Raw genomic sequence first — 14,339 nt, forward strand, 5'->3', positions numbered from 1 at the left:
GTTCAATGAAGAAGAATGTTGGGATTGGAATCAAAGTGAGAAGAAGAAAGAAGTTTTTGTAGATATGGATGAAAGCAAACATACTCATGATGGTGGAATTAAAGGAAGTGAAGAGGATATGACTCATCCTAACTCTTCATATTCTTCTCCATCATCTTCGGTTCCATCATCTTCATCGTCTTCAACAAGCCTTCACTCTCCTCCAAGGAAGACAAAAAGCATAAGAGAAATCTATAAAAAGTCTAGAAGAATTACCAACGAAGAGTTGGCAAATTTTGCTTTGTTTGCCGATATCGATCCAATTAGTTTTGAGGAGACATATCAAGAAGAAAAGTACCAGAAAGTAATGGATCAAGAAATTTCTTCAATTTAAAGGAACAATACTTGGGAGCTAATAGAGCTTCCACTATTGGTGTGAAGTGGGTATACAAGACAAAGTTGAATGCAAATGGTGAAGTTGAAAAGTATAAAGCTCGCTTAGTAGTAAAAGGTTACAAGCAAAGGTATGGCATTGATTACAAAGAAGTGTTTGCTCCCGTTGCTCGTCTTGAGACGATTATGATGGTTCTAGCTTTGGCGGCACAAAAGAATTGGGAAGTTTATCAAATGGATGTCAAATCAGCATTCTTGAATGGGTTTCTTGAAGATGAGGTGTGTGTTGATCAACCTCCCGGATACATAAAGAAAGACGAAGAAAGCAAAGTGTGGTGATTGAAGAAAGTTCTATATGGCTTGAAGGAATCACCAGGGGCATGGTATAGTCTCATTGACAGATATTTCATGAATAATGGTTTCAAAGGTGTTCTTATGAACACACCCTCTACATCAAAGAGAGAACCCAAGGTGAGTTTTTGGTTGTTTACTTATATGTTGATGAATTGACTTTTACCAAGTGTGAAGAATTCAAAAGAAATATGATGCAAGAATTTGTGATGACTGGCATGAGTTTTAAATACATCTTTTGTGGAGCTAAACCAAACCCTAAACATTTTGTTCAACCCCAAGAGAAGAATTTTGTAGAGGAGAGAGATCACGTTTTGGAATCAGAAAGCGCGAATCGAGGTAAGAACTATGTTCTTGGTTGATTTTGGACTTCTTGGGAACCATAAAAGAAGGATTTAAAGTAATTAAAGGATGCGATTACCGATCGTTATGACTTAGAATAAGAACTATTTGACTAATCTAGGATTCCTTGGGGTTTATATCGTTCTCCGATCCCCAACAAACACAATATCAGATTGTTGTAGCCATATAATTGAAGTTTCGAAAGGTTTAGACCTAAATGTGAAAATTTGTTTGCAATAATTCTCTGTAGTGATTCAGAACGTGAAATCAGGTTTGATGTATTCGCTTTTGCGCAAGGATTCCATCTGATCCGACCTCGCGCGATTTGGAGTCCGAACGAAGGAGATATGAATTTATGAAGCTTTAGAGAAATCAGGTAAAATCTAGAATTCTCGTGCTGAAACCCAGCTCGCACTTCGGACTCCCGATTAAGGGTGTTCGGGCGCCCGAAGGGCCATTCAGACATCTTGTTCAGGCGTCCGAACATGAAGGGAACCGAAACATGAGAGTTGGATTTCCTTCGAAAATTCTCAGAGACGTCTGAAGTGGCTTCCGAAGGGGGCGTTCGGGCGTCAAAAGGTTCTGTTCAGGTGTCCGAACCCGCTAGGAATTGTAAAGTTGTTTTGAGATTTTTGAACTTGAGATTAGTAGTCTAGGCTTACTTTCAAAGGCCCTTATTTGATGAATATAGTCTGTTTGGATTAGGTGTTTGACTATCATAGTGGAATTTAAGGAGAAACATTCGACATTAAGGTATGTAATAACGTACTATTCTAGGTGAATTGTTAATCTCATTCGATTCAACTACCGTATCATTGAATATTAGATTTGTGTATCTCTGTTTCTTAATATATATTACTTCAGTAACTGTCTGGATCTAGCATGCCTCTTTTTGTGACCCTTTGGAACCCTATGACTTCTACACTTATCATTGCTTCACTTATTGTTCTGGCATTATTTTATTTCGTTATACATGATATGAACATTTGAACCTTTGAAACCCCTATGGAACCTTTTGCTGAGCTTTGTCTCTCACATTTATGGACTCTTTGATATCATCCGTTGTGGACTTTGGCACTACCAATTTTGGACACTTATGTGGAGGCTTGGATTATTTCTGGACCCTACCATATGGGGGTAAATCAATTGGCAACTCTGGACCCAGCCGTGGGGGTAGTACGCGATGACTTTGGACCCTGCCATATGGGGGTAAAACAATTGGCCCTGTCGACAGGTATCTGAACTTTAGAGGAACTAATTCCAACACCGTGGGCAATCGGTGTAAGCAATAACACGCCTTTTTGGCCAGGCCGATGAGCTCGAAGTGAATTTTGTATACTAGACCTTACACTTTGGATACTTTTTGGCACCGACCGGCATTCTGACAATGTTTAGTTCTTATTGCACCGTTGTTCAGTAGTTTGTATTGATATGCATCTTCGGTTATTGCCTTACCCATTATTTTGTCGGAGAAATCCTTATTTGGTTTTGGCTACGAATAGAGTAGTGCTTTATTAAGTGCTGAGCTTTTCAGCTGATTGTGGTTCACAATATTTTCAAATTTTGATCCTCGTGAGGCGAACGAGGAAGAGGACGCTTCGATATCTGAGGAGCTTTGCGTCAGACAAATTAGGTAATTTATTTGCTTTATTTTCAATGAGTATTAAGAACAAATGTATTAGACTACGTTATGTTAATTTTGATTTTGTTGTGGGGAGCGTTGAGATCTGGATTTGATTATGTTAAACGCTTGTTATTGGAGGATTTGATATTTTAATTATGAAATGCCAGGTATAGATCTGTTACTGCTTTGTAGCCTTGTATGCTTGTGGGATTTACCTTGCAGGTGTACGGAGTTGTCATGTCCTATGCGAAGGGTGTGGTTTGGGGCATGACATGGGTCTTCTGCATTTCTTTCTTGCCATTGAGGTCAACCAAAGAGATGGTGGAATTTTTATTTCTCAAATGAAGTACACAAAAGATTTGCTAAAGAGGTTTAGAATGGAAGGTACTACACATATTAGCACATTTATGGAAGTTGGCTTGAAACTATGCAAAAATGAGGATGAGAAATGAGTTGATTCAACTCTTCATAGAAGCCTTGTTGGTAGTATCATGTACTTAACAGCCACAAGACCGGATCTTAAGTTTGCGATGAGTATGATTAGTAGATTTATGGAATCACCAAAAAGAAGTCATTGAGAAGCCGGTAAAAGGATCTTAAGATATGTAAGTGGAACAATTGATCATGGGATGCGTTGTGGAAGAGTTGATGATTCAAGCTTAGTAGGTTATTGTGATAGTGATTAGGGCGGAAGTGTTGATGATAGCAAAAGTACTTCCGGCTATGTTTTTAACATTGATTCGGGTGCGATTTCATAAGCATCAAAGATGCAATCGGTTGTTGCTCTTTCAACGGCAGAAGAGGAGTACATTTCATAATCTTCGGTGAGTTGTCAAGCTCTTTGGCTACGATGGGTATTTGAAGAACTCAATATCCACAAGATGGTGGTTCAAGTTTATTTTGTGATAATAGTTCCGTGATTTCTCTCACAAAGAATTCAATTTTTCATGGCAAAAGCAAGCACATAAGGATCAAGTATCATTTTATTCGAGACTTGGTAAATGATGGAGTTGTCAACTTTCATTTTTGTAAAACTCAAGATCAAGTTGCAGATATTTTTACAGAGGCTTTGAAGTCCAATACATTCATCAAGATGAAGATAAAACTAGGCATGGTAGTGGTCTAGCTTAAGGGGGTTTGTTGGAAATCTATGCTTTGACTACTTGACCACCTATTCACTTGGCTCTTAGATTTTGCATGGTTGATGCAGTGCCAACATGGCAGCCATGTCATGCTTGGGTGGTTTTGGTGGAGTTCCAAGGTGCGTTCCCGCATTAAAGCTTCTGACCAATTTTCAACCACTTTTTTGGGCTATTAAATGGCAGATTCATGAAAAATGGTAAACTACAAACTTGTAGGTCTTTTTGATATCTTTTGTGCTCAAAAATTGGACAAGTGGTTAGAAAGTTATGGCAGTTTTAGTGGACTGTGTCTATTGGGTTCTCAAACCAGTCAAAGTTAGTGAGTTCCATTGTAATTAGTCACTAAGTTAGCTTGTGGAAGAAGTTGGACGAATTTTCTTGGCTTTTCTTTTATTTAAAGAGTTAGAAACCATCTTGGGGGAGGATTCTGGATTTTGATTGACTTATGTAATTGATGGAATATCAATTGGGTTGAGCATTGCTCCCATTTTCTTCTCCTTCTCTTGGATGTGTTCGTGTGTTCTTATTTTTCTTCTTCTTCCCTCTTAAGCACCCGCATCATCTGGTATCAGAGCCAACATTACTCTCTTGGGCTAGCTTTGATTTGATTTTCATGGCGGTATGAAGAGATAGAGGAAGGCGTGGTAACCAAATGATGGAAGATTTGAGAGATGAAAGAGATGACGAACTTCAATCACTTTGAAGACAAGTTGAGCAACTTACCATGCAACTTGAAAACCAAGAGGCTCATAGTGAGCGTAGTGGATCAAGTCGTGGACTAGTGACGAGTCCGATGTGAATCCCTTCGCCAATACACGTGAGGTATCTAGGTTGGGAAGGTTCTATCTTGATTTGTCGGAGTTCCATGGTCATCTGCAACCCGAAGAGTTTCTTGAATGGCTTAGTTTCATTGAGAAGTTCTTTGATTATAAGGAGACACCCGAAAGCTAACGTGTGAAACTTGTGGCTACAAAACTTCGTGGCTACGCTTCAACATGGTGGGATAAAGTTCAAGAAATGAGAATCCGCAAAGGAAAGCGTAAGATTTCTTCTTTGGACAAAATGATGTCAAGGCTTAAGGAGAAATTTCTTCCATTGGGTTTTTCTCAAATTATCTTCTCTCAATTCAACAACCTACGCTAAGAATCCAAGAGAGTGTTGGACTACACCGAAGAGTTCTACAAACTCATGGCTCGTAATGATATTCAAGAGGGCGAAGATCAACTTGTGGCAAGGTATGTTGATGGTTTGAAGTTTTCTATTCGTGATAAAGTGGTTGCATCAATCATTGAGAGTCAATGATGCATATCAACTAGCCTTAAAGGTGGAGGCTAAGCTTGCTCGTTGTGATGCTAAAAAGTAAGTGGATGTTCGTAGTCTCTATCCTTCTTCTAAAGGTGAATCTTCACATGGTGGAGGTACAAAGTCAAAGTCCGAATATTTCAACAAAAAATTCTACAAAATCAGTCCTACATATCAAGTTGGAAATCAGCCCAATCGTCCCAACAATCCAAATGCTTGTTTCAAGTGTGGTCAAGTTGGCCATCGTTACAAAGATTGTCCAAGAGGCAAGTGGTAGCCTTTGGGGATGAAGAAAATGATGAGGATGTTGTTGATGATTCAAATCAGCCCATATATGAAGAGGAAGATGACATACAACATGAGGAAATAGAACCCGAAGAAGGACAAAGTTTGGTGATCCAAAGAGCACTTGCTACACCAAAAGTTAAATCCGATGATGATTGGCTTCGTTCCAATATTTTCAAGACTCGGTGCAAGTCTCATGACAAGGTTTGCACCATTGTGATTGACGGTGGGAGTTGTGAGAACATCGTATCTCATGAAATGGTGAACAAGCTCAAGCTCAAAGTCGAACCACATCCAAAGCCCTATCGGATTGCATGGTTCAAGAAGGGTAATGAGGTAGAAGTTACTAAGCGATGTTTAGTTTCATTTTCTATGGGTGAGAATTACCATGATCAAGCTTGGTATGATGTAGTTCCTATTGATGTGTCTCACATTACTCTTAGGAAGGCCAAGGCAATATGATAGAAATGTCAGCCATGATGGTCGTAAAAATAAATACACCTTTCGGATGGGAAAAGTAGAGATTGTTCTTTTGTTTAGTAAGAGGAAAAGGCACCCAAATCTTTACAAGAGGAGGGTAGCAATTTTCTCACTTCATCAAAGTTCTCAAAAGAAAATGAGAGTAGTGGTATTGTGTACATGTTAGTGGCAAAATATTTGGAAAATTCTTTCAATGTGCCTAGTGAGTTAGAACCTCTCTTGGAGGAATTCAATGATGTCACACCCGATGAGTTACCCATTGGTATCCCTCCTTTACGAGACATTCAACATCAAATTGACTTGATTCCTAGTTCTAATCTTCCCAACAAGGCTCACTACCGTATGTGTCCTAAAAGCATGAAGAATTAAATAGGCAAGTAATGGAGTTGTTGAATAAAGGCTACATCAAAGAAAGCTTTAGCCCTTGTGCGGTGCCGGCCTTACTAACTCCAAAGAAGGATGGAACATGACGTATGTGTGTAGATAGTCGTGCTATAAATAGAATCACTATCAAATACCGGTTTCCCATTCCAAGAATTGATGATATGTTTGACATGCTTGCCGGTGCAAAGATATTTTCCAAGATTGATCTTAGAAGTAGCTACCATCAAATTCGAATCAAGTCGGGTGATGAATGGAGGACCACTTTCATGACATGTGAAGGCTTATATGAGTGGCTTATTATGCCATTTGGTATCTCCAATGCTCCAAGTACCTTCATACGGGTAATAAATCAAGTCCTTCGCCCTTTCATTGGAAAGTTTGTTGTTGTTTATTTCGACGATATTTTTATTTATAGTCATAATAAAAGTGAGCATGTAGAACATTTGAGGGTTGTTCTATCTAACCACTTTGAGAGGTGAAAAACTCTGTGTAAACCTCAAAAAGTGTTCTTTCGTGACAACTAGCCTAGCTTTTCTAGGCTTTGTTTTGACTTCAACAAGGATTAGAGTGGATGATGAGAAGATCAAAGTTATCCAAGAATGGTCTACTCCAAAGAGCTTACAAGAAGTGAGGAGTTTCCATGGATTGGCCTCATTTTATCGCTGATTCATAAGAAATTTCAGCATTATATCAGCCTTCTTGACGGATTGCATGAAGAAAGATGGGTTCAAGTTGACAAGGGAGGCCAAAAGGAGTTTTCAACTTATAAAGGACAAGTTGTCTAGTGCTCCTGGGCTTGCTTTGCCGGACTTTGAGAAGATGTTTGAGGTTGATTGTGTTGCATCTCATGTGGGCATTGGAGTACTTAGCTAAGAACGTCATCACATTGCTTTCTTTAGTGAAAAACTCAATGAAGCAAAGAAGAAGCACTCTACCTATGATGTGGAATTTTATGCCATTGTTCAAGCACTTCAACATTGGCGATTGTATCTTGTTCAAGGGGAGTTTATTTTGAATTCCGATCATGAAGCTCTTAAGCACATTAACAATCAAGGAAGCCTAATTCGAAGACATGCAAAGTGGGTTTCTTTCTTACAGGAATATACTTTTGTGTTAAAGCATAAGAGTGGAAAGTGCAATCAACTGGCGGATGCTCTTAGTAAAATAGTTGCTCTTCTTAATTCCATGAGTGTGCAACTTGAAGGGTTTGATACTATTAGAGACATGTATGCTAACGATGAAGACTTTGATGAAATTTGGAAGCTTTGCAAAGAAGGGAAGCATGAAGATTATCTTCTTCAAGATGATTTTCTCTTTAAGGGGAGTCGCTTATGCATTCTAAAATGCTCCCTTAGAGAATATGTTATTTAAGAGCTACATTCAGGAGGTTTGGGAGGACATTTTGGAAGAGACAAAACCGTTTTGCTAGTGAAAGAGAAGTATTTTTGGCCGACCATTTACCAAGATGTGATACGTTATGTGAAGAGGTGCCGAATATGCCAAACATGCAAGGGACATACTCAAAACACCGGTACCTACTATCCACTCCCACTTCCTAATGCTACATGGGAAGATGTTAGTATGGATTTTGTGGTTGGCTTGCCGAGAACTCAAAGAGGTAATGATTCCATCTTTGTTGTTGTTGATGGCTTCTCTAAAATGGCCCATTTCATTCCTTGTAAGAAGACTATGGATGCTTCTTATGGTGCTAATCTTTATTTCAATGAGGTGGTTAAGCAGCATGGTGTTCCAAAGTCCCCTGATTCAAGTTCTCGTAGATATAGCAAAGTGTTCGTGGGAACCTCTTAAGAAACGCATGGACTATCTAAATGGTTTTGAAGGCAATGTTGAAAATTTAAAAAGAGGTGTAGAAGAACTTGTAGCTAGGAGAAATGATATACAAAGACTTGTAGATGAAAGACGTTTTAATACTAATGTGGTCCTTGCTGATGTTCAATTGTGGATCGAAAGAGCAGATAAAATGATATTGGAAGCAAATCAGATAGTCAGTGTAGAGGGAAACATGAGATGCCTCATGGGGTGGTGTCCGAATTGGCGTCGGCGATATAGGTTGAGTAAACAGGCAAAAGATAAGGTAGAAACCATTACCAAACACCATGATAAATTAAGGAACATTTGAGATTTTGGCAACAACCCCGCCACGTCCAAGCGTAGAGTCCATCCCTACGTCAATTGATACTCTAAAGACAGTAGATTTGTCATTGAAGAAAGTCATGGATGCTCTCAAGGATGAAAATATCAGAATGATTGGTGTATATGGCATGGGTGGAATTGGAAAAACAACTCTTGTGAAAAATGTAAACAATAAATTGAAAAGGACATCAGCTTTTGAAGCAATAGTGATGGTTACTGTGTCTAAGGATGTAAAATTAAAAATCATCCAAGAAGAAATTGCAAAGAAAGTGGGAATGGAACTCAAAGAGGAAATTGAATCCCTTAGAACAAGTAAACTAAGAAGAAGATTAATGGATTTTAAGAAGTTACTCATAATCTTGGATGATTTGTGGGAAAGATTAGATATAGTCAATATAGGAATTCCCTATGGAGATGAAAATAAAGGGGTGTAAGATTTTATTAAAATCCTGAAGCTTAGATATATGCCGACAAATGGGAAGCAGAGATAATATCCGCTTAAATTTGTTGTCAGAGGATGAATCCTGGAATATGTTTAGAGAGAAAGTGGGAGATGTTGATTGGCAAAGCTTGCAAAATGTGTCTAGGATGGCTGCTCAAGAATGCCGTGGTCTGCCACTAGCACTTGTTACACTTGGGGGGGGGGGGGGGGGGGCACTAGGTGGTAAAAATAATTCATCAGTCTGGGAAAATGCAGTAACCGAACTGAAAAGATCAGACCCGATATATATTGAAGGCATGGAGAAGGAGGTGTATCAATCCCAAGCTTTAGTCATTTGAAAACTGAGGAGCTAAAACAATGTTTTTTGTTCAGTGCTCTATTTCCAGAGGACTTACAAATCCCTGTGGATAGGATGATTAGATACTTGATTGCTGAGTGAATCTTGGAGAAGTTTGAGAATTTAGAGGAAGCAATGAATAATTAATGATGACTTAGAAGTTCTGCTTGTCGGATTTCTCCAATGAGTTTGTGTTGCTCTTGTTCTTTTGGTTTTTGCCTTTTCTTCATACAATTTAGGAGTGTCGTTTAGAGTGTCTATCTACACATAGAGAATTTGGATCTCTCTATACTATATTCAAGGGTGAAATAAAAACAATCAGCTATAGTTTGATCTTCACTTGCCACTGTGGTTTTAAAGTTAAATAATTCAACGCGACAGTTAAATTTTCATTTCAGATTTGAACTTTTCATTGTGAATTAGAAATATTAAAATTATAATAAGCATTTTCAAACAATAATGAGATCAAAACATAATTTTTCTTTAAAAACTTAAATACTTAAATAAAAAATATTAATAACGAGACAATAATAATGTTTTATGGCGTAAACAAGTCACATCTCTCTGCAACATATAATAGCATTTTTAATAGAAAAATATTTTTTCTAAAATGAATGTTGACAAATTATTGCCTGAAAAATTTATAAAAACTAGGCAATTTATGTTATTGTTGAAGTCAATGACACTGAAGAGAAATAAATTGATGTTTTTACTAATATGTAGAATAAAATAGATAATAAATGCCATGCTATCGTTAGTCACTCATTATTTTTAGCATGATGATATCTTCTTAATGGTTTGTGCTGTAGTACTACACTCCAAAAAATGACTAGTCGAATATAAATGGGCAAGACAAAGCCAAGTTAGCAGTGTGTGGTTTTTCATTTGCATCATACAATGCTAAAGAACTAATTTCACAATAAAAAAAGTTATTTCATGTTAACTACGCATTTTGGTTGTCCCTTGTTTCAATTACAAGTCCAATTCATAATAATCTCATAGACTTGTTATCTTTTATTTTTGTCATTGTGTTCTCTTTGTTCTTTTTGTAGAATTATTTGTGGTTTCTTTGTGTGGAGAAGACTATGGACGCATTGATTCAAGTTCTCGGACAGATAGCAAACTGTTCATGGGAACCTTTTAAGAAACGCATGGACTATCTAAATGATTTTGAAGGCAATGTTGAAAATTTAAAAAGACGTGTGCAAGAACTTGAAGCGAGGAGAAACACTATACAGAATCGTGTAGTTGAAAGATCCTCAAATTGTGATGTGGTCACTGACGATGTTCAATTGTGGATCAGAAGGGCAAATGAAATGATATCGGAAGCAAATCAGATAGAGGTCAATGTAGGGGAAAACATGAGATGCCTCATGGGGTGGTGTCCGAATTGGCGTCGGCGATATAGATTGAGTAAACTTGCAAAAGATAAGGTAGACACCATTACCGATCACCATAGTAAAGGAACATTTGAGATTTTGGCAACAGCCCAGCCACCTCCAAGGGTAGAGTCCATCCCTACTTATTCAATTGATGGTCTAAAGACAGTAAATTTGTCATTGAATAAAGTCATGGATACTCTAAAGGATGAGAATATCAGAATGATTGGTGTATATGGCATGGGTGGAATTGGGAAAACCACTCTTGTGAAAAATGTAAACAATAAATTGAAAGGTACATCAGATTTTGATGCAATTGTGATGGTAACTGTGTCGAAGGATGTAAAATTAAAAATCATCCAAGAAGAAATTGCAAAGAAAGTGGGAATGGAACTCAAAGAGGAAATTGAATCCCTTAGAACAAGTAAACTAAGGACAAGATTAATGGATGTTAAGAAATTACTGATAATCTTGGATGATTTGTGGGAAAGTTTGGATATAGTCAATATAGGAATTCCCTATGGTGATGAAAATAAGGGGTGTAAGATTTTATTAACATCTCGAAGCTTAGATATATGCCGACAAATGGGAAGCAAAGATCCACGTAAATTTGTTGTCATCCACGTAAATTTGTTGTCAGAGGATGAATCCTGGAATTTGTTTAGAGAGAAAGTGGGAGATGTTGTTCATTGTCTAAGCCTGCAAAATGTGGCAAGGATGGCTGCTCAAGAATGCCGTGGTCTGCCACTAGCACTTGTTACACTTGGGGGAGCACTAAGTGGTAACAACAATTTAGCAGTCTGGAAGAATGCAGTAACCCAACTGAAAAGGGCAGACCCGATATATATTGAAGGCATGGAGAAGGAGGTGTATCAATCCCTCAGAATAAGCTTTAGTCATTTGAAAACTGAGGAGCTAAAACAATGTTTTTTGTTCTGTGCTCTATTTCCAGAGGACTTCGAAATTCCTGTGGAAAGGATGATTAGATACTTGATTGCTGAGGGAATCTTGGTGAAGTTTGAGAATTTAGAGGAAGCAATGGATAAAGGATGTGCCTTAATTGACAAACTCAAGTCTTGTAGCTTGTTGCTAGAGAGTGAACAGAAAGGGAAGGTAAGGATGCATGACATGGTACGGGATATGGCCATTTGGATTGCTGCATCCAAAGAAGGTGACTATAGGTTTGTGGTGAAGGCTGGATTAGGACTTGAAGATTGGCCTGAAATGGAGAGTTTACAAGGATGTAAGAGGCTCTCGTTGATGAACAACAGAATAAGAAAACTTCCAGATAGAGTGGAATGCCCCCAGCTTCTAACATTATTGATGCGAGGAAATAAAAAATTGGCAGAAATACCCTACAAGTTTTTCGAAACCGTCAAAGTTCTTCGTGTTTTGGATATAGGTTGGACGGCTATTGAAAGGATACCTCCATCTCTGGCATGCCTGCAGAACCTTAAGGAACTCTGTCTACAAGATTGTAATCTTTCGGCTGGCTTCTCACATGTCGGGGAACTGAAAGCACTAGAATCCCTCAATCTCTCTGAGAACACTTTCAGGCAACTGCCAATGGAAATTGGAAATTTGACAAATCTAAGGCGTTTGGACTTGTCAGACAATCGAAATCTTAAAGTTATACCAAGAAATGCAGTCATATGTAGGTTGACTCGTTTGGAGGAATTGGATATGCATGGAAGCTTTGACAGGTGGGAGGTTGAAGGAGAAGGAGAGGGAGAGGCCAGCAACGGCAATGCTATGTTGGCAGAAGTAGCGTCTTTAAGACAGTTGACTAATTTGAGGGTGGGGATAAAAGATGCCCACCGCTTTACCCAAGATGACTTGTTCAGATCTTCGACACACTTGAAGAAATTTCGCTTCCACCTTCAACTTGGAGGAGCACGTGCGGATGCACGTGCTCCAGGAGATATTAATCGTGAGATAATTATTCATGGTTCCGCACCAATCCCTAAGTGGGTAAAATTGTTTTTGTTCCCTCAAAGTTCTTCCCTATCCGTAGGATGCCACCGATCTTCAAAGAATCTTTTGGATTTGGATAAGCATGGATTTCAAAGTTTGTTATCTATTGACATCGAGAGTTGTGATGAGATGGAATATCTTATTAGTGGGAAGGATGTTCCCGAATGTGCCCTCCAACATCTGCAGTATTTACGACTTTTTGGACTTAAAAAGTTAGAGAAGGTAGTGTCTGAGGATGAATCCCTTCCGCTCCCAACTCTTGCAAAACTCACAAGAATGTCTATTTGGTACTGTGATCGTCTAAACCATGTAGTAATCACGCCCAATTTATTGCAAAGAATGCAGAATCTGGCGGAACTCTCGGTTGGGTCGTGTGAGAATGTGGAACACTTGTTTGTGGCGCCAACAGAAAATAAACTAGTGCTTCCTAAACTTCAAAAGTTGGATCTATTGAGTCTACTAAAGATGGAAAATATGTGGATTGGATTGCCAACACTACAAAGCCTGACTGAACTCAACATCTCTGAGTGCAAGGGGTTGAAAGAAATCTTTTCTTCCGCTCAAGTGAAAGGCCTCCCCAATCTTGCAAAACTTTCAGTTAAATATTGCGGGGAAGTGAAGAAGATAATTTCAGAGGTGGAGGAGGTGGTGGGGGATGAGAATGCAATGCTACCTAAATTGAGATCCTTGGAATTAAGTGGTCTACAAAAGTTGGAGCATTTCTATGTAAGGCTACTTGCTTTGCATTCCTTGGAAACCACTACAATATACTCATGTCCAAATTTGAAGAAGCTACCATTTGGAGGGCCGGATAGCGTGCCGTCTCTGCAAAAGATTAAAGCAGAAAGGGAGTGGTGGGATGGATTGAAGTGGGAAGAAGAAGAAGACAGCTTCAAGGCTCGTCTCCATCCCATCTTCTATTGAAGCTCCTCTAAAGACGAAGAGGAGGAAAATGAAGAAGAGGAGGAGGAGGAGGAAGAAGAAGATGGCAACGTCAATTAAAGGTGAAAGAGATGAAATAGCGAGGTGTTGGATCATTTAATGGAAAGTCTCTCGGAGCTCACCCAATGGCAAGTCTCTATAGCAGATCCCCTCCTATTGCCTTTATGTGCCTACTCTATTTGTAACTTTGGTGAGTGGCATTCTTCTGTCTTTTCTTTTAAAATTTGTAATTTTATTGACGGGCTTTCTTTTGGTTTTTCCTTTTCAACTCTGTATTGTAATTTTAAGGAGTGGCTTTTTTCTGTTTTTTCTTTTTAATTCTCTACATATATTAAATCTGTAATGTAATTATAGCCACAGGCTTTTGTCTACTTTTTTCTTTAAAATTGATGAGAAAATTAAATTAAAATGCAACAACATTATCTAAATTAAAATGCAAATTTGTGTGCATGTTGCGGTAAAATTTTCATAGAAAATTATTTCATGAAAAAAAGATTTCAAGATTTGTTTTTAATCTATCATTTTAAGGTCAATGTGTTGGTTTTAAGAGAGTAGGTTCTCTGGGGTCCAAAAAGAACTTGAGAAAATTAAAATCATAGAAACAATTTCAATTGAAAAAATTTCCGAAATGACTAATAACATTTTACCGTGAAGCTCTCGTATAGACCGTTTGAGCGATGTTCTACAAGATCAACGGTCGAAACCAAATCTTGCCAAGTAGGAAAATAATTAAGTAGTGGATAACAACTCTCTATTCACACCCATAAAGATGATTATTTGGTCATAGCCTATTTAGGCACCTTATGAAAGAATGGTTTGGGTCTTTGAA

At 38.3% G+C, this 14,339-nt stretch overlaps 3 protein-coding genes across 27 annotated transcripts in view; all 3 read left to right on the forward strand.

Annotated features, from left to right (window-relative positions):
* LOC143856927 (disease resistance protein At4g27190-like) overlaps positions 1-13,881 on the forward strand; it is a 49,741-nt gene extending 35,860 nt beyond the window's left edge. For all 25 annotated transcript variants that reach the window (XM_077367187.1, XM_077367184.1, XM_077367181.1 and 22 more), the window contains one exon: positions 10,268-13,881. In XM_077367187.1, coding sequence (XP_077223302.1) covers positions 10,301-13,492 — 3,192 coding nt within the window. In that variant the 5' untranslated portion in view covers positions 10,268-10,300 and the 3' untranslated portion in view covers positions 13,493-13,881. The remainder of the gene's footprint in view (positions 1-10,267) is intronic.
* LOC143856972 (uncharacterized) lies at positions 6,058-7,653 on the forward strand. Its single transcript, XM_077367254.1, has 3 exons — positions 6,058-6,238; positions 6,977-7,143; positions 7,381-7,653. The coding sequence occupies exons 1-3, from the start codon at positions 6,058-6,060 to the stop codon at positions 7,651-7,653; spliced, it is 621 nt and encodes a 206-aa protein (XP_077223369.1).
* Positions 8,099-8,870, forward strand: LOC143856973 (putative disease resistance protein At5g63020). The gene is made up of 2 exons (XM_077367255.1): positions 8,099-8,377; positions 8,511-8,870. The coding sequence occupies exons 1-2, from the start codon at positions 8,099-8,101 to the stop codon at positions 8,868-8,870; spliced, it is 639 nt and encodes a 212-aa protein (XP_077223370.1).
* Positions 13,882-14,339: the final 458 nt, after the last annotated feature.

The sequence above is a fragment of the Tasmannia lanceolata genome, unplaced genomic scaffold (genome assembly GCF_043159265.1).
Source record: "Tasmannia lanceolata isolate RefF3 unplaced genomic scaffold, GAP_Taslan_0.1 ptg000024l, whole genome shotgun sequence".
NCBI lineage: Eukaryota > Viridiplantae > Streptophyta > Magnoliopsida > Canellales > Winteraceae > Tasmannia > Tasmannia lanceolata.

Bases quoted from the DNA above. Each gene is read 5' to 3' on its own strand.
- LOC143856972 (XM_077367254.1), top strand. From the start codon at position 6,058: ATGTTAGTGGCAAAATATTTGGAAAATTCTTTCAATGTGCCTAGTGAG. The intron at 6,239-6,976 runs GTATGTGTCCTA...GCATTATATCAG, and splicing joins TCCCAACAAGGCTCACTACC to CCTTCTTGACGGATTGCATG. The intron at 7,144-7,380 runs GTACTTAGCTAA...TCTTTCTTACAG, and splicing joins CATCTCATGTGGGCATTGGA to GAATATACTTTTGTGTTAAA.
- LOC143856973 (XM_077367255.1), top strand. From the start codon at position 8,099: ATGGACTATCTAAATGGTTTTGAAGGCAATGTTGAAAATTTAAAAAGA. The intron at 8,378-8,510 runs GTAGAAACCATT...TTGTCATTGAAG, and splicing joins GTAAACAGGCAAAAGATAAG to AAAGTCATGGATGCTCTCAA.